Source organism: Salvelinus sp. IW2-2015, unplaced genomic scaffold (assembly GCF_002910315.2).
Source record: "Salvelinus sp. IW2-2015 unplaced genomic scaffold, ASM291031v2 Un_scaffold2598, whole genome shotgun sequence".
Classification (NCBI taxonomy): domain Eukaryota; kingdom Metazoa; phylum Chordata; class Actinopteri; order Salmoniformes; family Salmonidae; genus Salvelinus; species Salvelinus sp. IW2-2015.
Window position 1 is genome coordinate 73,598 of NW_019943906.1, and position 5,949 is coordinate 79,546.

General features: G+C 43.7%; 1 protein-coding gene across 1 annotated transcript in view; it reads left to right on the forward strand.

The window, feature by feature from the left end:
- The window catches only part of LOC112074349 (uncharacterized), a 21,003-nt gene that overhangs the window by 5,208 nt on the left and 9,846 nt on the right, over positions 1–5,949 (forward strand). Inside the window, exons 5-7 of the mRNA XM_024141538.2 lie at positions 55–241; positions 1,558–1,650; positions 1,942–2,839. Coding sequence (XP_023997306.2) covers positions 55–241; positions 1,558–1,650; positions 1,942–2,839 — 1,178 coding nt within the window. The remainder of the gene's footprint in view (positions 1–54; positions 242–1,557; positions 1,651–1,941; positions 2,840–5,949) is intronic.

Genomic DNA, 5,949 nt, shown 5'->3' on the forward strand with positions numbered 1-5,949 from the left:
AGACTCCTGTTGTATGGGTTGTTCTGGCTCAGACATCCTTTATCCTTTGTCCAGACCGGCTCCTAAACGAAGGTGGAGGTGGAAGGTTCCGGTACAGGCTGACGACGACTGGGAAGTTTGTTCCGCTTTAGGACCGGGCTGGAAACGCAAAGTGGTGTTCCGTCGCTCGACCACCCTGCCCGCTAAGAGGAAGTGGGATACGTACTACTGCAGTCCTTGTGGGGACCGCATGAGGAGCAAGGTGAACACTTCATAAACACTTCTACAGCAAGAAGGGTAGCGGTTCCGTTATGAATTAATGTTTGAAGTGGATTTAACAGGTGACATCAATAAAGGATTCGTAGCTTTCACCTGGATTCACCTGGTCAGTCTACGTCACGGAAAGAGCAGGTGTTCATCATGTTTTGAGCCACATTAGAATATATCTTTACCATCGCGGGCCAGAATCATAAATCAGAATCACCCTCTGAATGATACACAATCCATGTCCCAATTCTCTCAAGGCTTAAAAGTCCTACTTTAACCCGTCTCCTCCCCTTCATCTACACTGATTTGAAGTGGATTTAATAGGTGACATCAATAAAGGATTCATAGCTTTCACCTGGATTCACCTGGTCAGTCTACGTCATGGAAACAGCAGGTGTTCCTAATGTGGTTCGAGTCCTGAACGCTGATTGGCTGAAAGCCGGGGTATATCAGATCGTATACCACGGGTATGACAAAAACATGTCTTTTTTTTTACTGTTCTAATTACGTCGGTAACCAGTTGATAATAGCAATAAAGCACGAGGGCGTGGTGTGTGGTGTATATGGCCGATATACCACGACTAAGTGATGTTCTTATTGGCACGACGCAACGCAGAGTGCACAGACGCTGCCATTAGCCATGGTATATTGGCCATATACCACAAACCCCCAAGGGGCCTTATTGCTATTATAAACTGTCTACCAATTGTAATAAATGTTTTTGTCATACCCGTGGTACACAAATCAAATGATGATATACAGTACAGTATATACATATACATATGAGATGAGTAATGTAGGGTATGTAAACATTATATTAAGTGGCACAAGGCTGCTATACCACGGCTGTCAGCCAATCAGCATTCAGCACTCCAACCACCTAGTGTATATTTATATTCCAAACTCATTACGAAATCTCAATTTCTTCTTCTTCTTCTTCTTCTTCTTTTTTACAACTTGTGGATTCTGTGTGTATAGTTATTATATTAATAGATATTGCTACACTGTTGGAGCTAGAAACCATAAGCATTTTTCTACACCTGCGATAACTTCTACAAAACGGTGTACGCGACCAATAAACTGATTTTAAACTCTGGTCCTTTAAAAACCTGCGTTGTGTAAAATATTGTGTGTTATAGCTTGTAAAATAAATACATGTGGTTTTGAAGTAAGTGTGGTGTGGTGATGCTGGTGTGGCGATGCTGTTGTAGCGATGCTGGTGTGTATGATCTGTATGTGATGTTTTACATTGATGCTAAATAACGTTGTCTTGCCTTGGACGGTCAATAAAGTTATATTCTATATTCTAAGGTTGAACTGGCCAAATACCTCCGTGGTGGCATGGACCTCTCTCGTTTTGACTTCCAGTCAGGACTCTTCTTGGATGAGAAGAGCAGGTTGAAGGTAAAACACTTCCTTACTTCCTGGTGCCATTATTATTCCTGGTGCCATTATTATTCCTGGTGCCATTATTATTCCTGGTGCCATTATTATTCCTGGTGCCTTACTTCCTGGTGCCATGGGTCTTATTCATTAGTGAAGAAGGAAGAACCGTCCCCGTTTTCAGCCCGCTTGCTTCTGATTGGTTCCTAGTGATTCGACCCTGGTTTCCACCTCCGATATTGCTGTGTATGTACTCAGTAGTTATGTAAAAAAAGAAAAATATATATATTTAGATTTATTTCCTCACCACAGCGTTTGAACCACTTGGAGGAAGTTCACTCCTCTAGTACGAGCACCTCCAGGGCTGGGACCCCTATGACCGACACCCCCAGGACAGGCACTCCAGACCTGGACCGAAACCACACCCCTGATGGCCTCCCTGGAACTCCCCAGCGCACCCCACAGAGTCAGGCCAGCTTCCCGCACATCACACAGTCCCCCACGGTTGTTATCCACATCAGCCTCCCCACCACCCCTAAGCCATCCGTGGCCAGTGGCTCCCCCTCCCTCCGTCTGGAGAAGATCTCCCCACAGAGACTCAGGTCTGTGGCATCTTCAAGCCGAGACGTGGTCATCCCTCGTCTGTCTCAGTCTCTCCTGCCTCTCAGCCCGACCAAAAAACAGCTCCTTCAGTCAGGACTACAACCGCTCAGCCCGACCAGGAATCAGCTCTCTCAATTAGGACTACAACCGCTCAGCCCAACCAAGAATCAGCTCTCTCAATTAGGACTACAACCGCTCAGCCCGACCAGGAATCAACTCTCTCAATTAGGACTACAACCGCTCAGCCCGACCAAAAACCAGCTCCTTCAGTCAGGACTACAACCGCCTAGCCCAACTAAGAATCAGCTCTCTCAATTAGGACTACAAACCCCAGAGAGGCACAGGAAGGTAGTAGTGATCCGTAAACCAGATGTGGATCTGGACCCAATCACCTCCCCTCCCCCTCAGCACCTTTCCCTGGTGACCCAGTGGACCCAGCAGTGGAGTGGGTCTAATATTGTGCTGAATGGACACAGAGAAATGGACGCAGAGAAACCAACTTGTACAGGTAGACATGGACAGGTAGAGTCAGTGGAAGTAACGTCCCTTAGGCCAAGGTCCTACGGTGAGAGGATTCAACAGATGAAAACAGCCAATGACAAAGATGGTGAGTCCTTTTTATTTCTCTCAATTCTTTTGTTTTCAACAAGCCAGGATAGTCCTCTCAGTATCACTGGCTTATCTTTCTCAGAGGGGTATACTACAAAGCAGGATCAAGGACTTAGCCAGCTAACTTCAAAGCAGGATCAAGGACTTAGCCAGCTAACTTCCCTGAATATTCTGAACAGAGTGGCGGCAGATCAGACAAAAAAATCAAAAGATTCCTAAGCTTCTGCGTACGTGTTGCTTCTACTTTAGGCAGTAGAGGTCAGGCTACTCTGGTGAATGGTGCTCGTTTTTTAATAAAGTTAAATAAAAGCTGAGATCACATATTGATATTCTTCTACGTAACAGAGTGAATATAATAGCACAGTATAACTGTCAGACAACAAAAACAAAACACGCACATTTATCTCTCGTGTGGCCAGAAGTCGACGACAACACGTCCCACTAGGCATAATACACAGGTAGGCTATGCTACGGTCTGTTAGCAACGTAGCTCTAAAATCCATTCAGGTAGGCTATGCTACGGTCTGTTAGCAATGTAGCTCTAAAACTCATTCAGGTAGGCTATGCTACTGTCTGTTAGCAACGTAGCTCTAAAATTCATTCAGGTAGGCTATGCTACGGTCTGTTAGCAACGTAGCTCTAAAATTCATTCACGTTTAGGCTATGCTACGGTTCTGTTAGCAACGTTAGCTCTAAAATTCATTCAGGTAGGCTATGCTACGGTCTGTAGCAACGTAGCTCTAAAATCATTCAGGTAGGCTATGCTACGGTCTGTTAGCAACGTAGCTCTTAAATTCATTCAGGTAGGCTATGCTACGGTCTGTTAGCAACGTACTCTAAAATCATTCAGGTAGGCTATGCTACGGTCTGTTAGCAACGTAGCTCTAAATTCATTCAGGTAGGCTATGCTACGGTCTGTTAGCAACGTAGCTCTAAATTCATTCAGGTAGGCTATGCTACGGTCTGTTAGCAACGTAAGCTCTAAAATCATTCAGGTAGGCTATGCTACGGTCTGTTAGCAACGTAGCTCTAAATCCATTCAGTAGCTATGCTACGGTCGTTAGGAACGTAGCTCTAAAATCTATTCAGGTAGCTATGCTACGGTCGTGTTAGCAACGTAGCCTAAATCTCTTCAGGTAGGCTATGCTCACGTCTGTTAGCAACGTAGCTCTAAAATCATTCAGGTAGGCTATGCTACGGTCTGTTAGCAACGTAGCTCTAAAATCATTCAGGTATGGCTATGCTACGGTCTTTTGCAGACGTAGCTCTAAAATCATTCAGTAGGCTATGCTACCGGTCTGTTAGCAACGTAGCTCTAAAATTCATTCAGGTAGGCTATGCTACGGTCGTTAGCAACGTAGCTCTAAAATCATTCAGGTAGGCTATGCTACGGTCTGTTAGCCACGTAGCTCTAAAATCCATTCAGGTAGGCTATGCTACGGTCTTGCTAGCAACGTAGCTCTAAAATCCATTCAGGTAGGCTATGCTACTTGGTCTTTAGCAACGTAGCTCTAAAAACTCATTCAGGTAGGCTATGCTACGGTCTGTTAGCACCTAGCGTCTAAAATCATTCAGTATAGGCTATGCTACGGTCTGTTAGCAACGTAGCTCTAAATTCATTCAGGTAGGCTATGCTACGGTCTGTTAGCAACGTAGCTCTAAATTCATTCATGGTAGCTATGCTACGGTCTGTTAGCAACGTAGCTCTAAAAATTCTTCAGGTAGCTATGCTACGTCTGTTAGCAACGATCAGCTCCTCAAGTCCATTCACGTAGGACATGACTATCGGTCTCTGTTAGCAACGTAGCTCTTAAAGATCCATTTCATAGGTTAGGCTATGCTACGGTCTATGTTGCCAAACGTCTGCTCTAAAAACTCATTCACGGTGGAGGTTAATTGTTGACTCACTGGTCTGTATAGGTCAACGTAGCTCTAAAATCCACATATCAGGTAGGCTATGCTACGGTCTGTACTATACGAGTGCTAGACTTCCTAGTACATATCCATTCAGACTCAGTGCTATGTCGTGGAACGGTCTGTTAGCAACGTAGCTCTTAAACTCATACAGGTAGGCTATGCTACGGTCTGTTAGCAACGTAGCTCTAAAATCCATTCAGGTAGGCTAGCTCGAAACAACACTATAACTCAACACCATCTTTAAAATATATCCCCATGAAACCGATTGAAATCAAATGGTTGGAATGCAGATGCTGTATGGAAGTTTCACTGATAAAACTTGAGGAATTCTCATTCATGAATGACAGTGAGAAATGTGAAGAAGACTACATACACACACACACACACGTTGTTGTGATGTAGGCTTGGGCGGTCTACAGTGGTTGATCAACTAAAAGTTTTGAGATTACGCTGCGGGACTTAGAGGTAATTTGTAGTTTAGTACGGTACCCTGCGTCACTGCTTCATTACTCCAGACCACCACCAGGGGGAGTTAGAGCACTCATTATGCTTTTGGGTCCCAAGGCGCTAATGTGTCTCTAACTGACAATGAATGGGCGACACAAACCTAAATAGAAACTGATAATTGTGACTTCAAAATTGAATTTGAATGAACTGAATGAGGATGAGGAAGGTGATTGAATTTAGAACAATTGTAGTAAAATTGCTCTTCCTCTGTCCTGCACCCACACCTGGAAAAAATACACTTAAAAAAAATAATTGTTGTTTCTACTTTGTCAGAAGAAGCTTTAACTGGACCTATATMTTATTACTTACTAAAACTGTTGTTATACTGTAAGGTTTTTATTCTAAGAAACTAAAACCTTATTACAGTGTAACTAAAATGTTATTTTTATATTGTTCAAATATATGTGTTGACCGAAATATAAGCAGCAAGTGATGTCTGCTAACTGAACAAGTTGCTGGTGCAGTCATATAGCCTCGGGAACTTACACATACAAAACGACAACTACACCCCACCTGCCCAGACCCACATGCTCACACCCGCATTACTCTCCGCCACATGGCCTCAAACTGCATCTTTTTTGGTTTCTCTCCGTCGCACACTCAAACTTTCAACATTTAGACAATAAAGCATTTTAAAGGCTGACTTTGGTTGAATTTCAGTTTTAAGTATACGTTTTTTTTTTT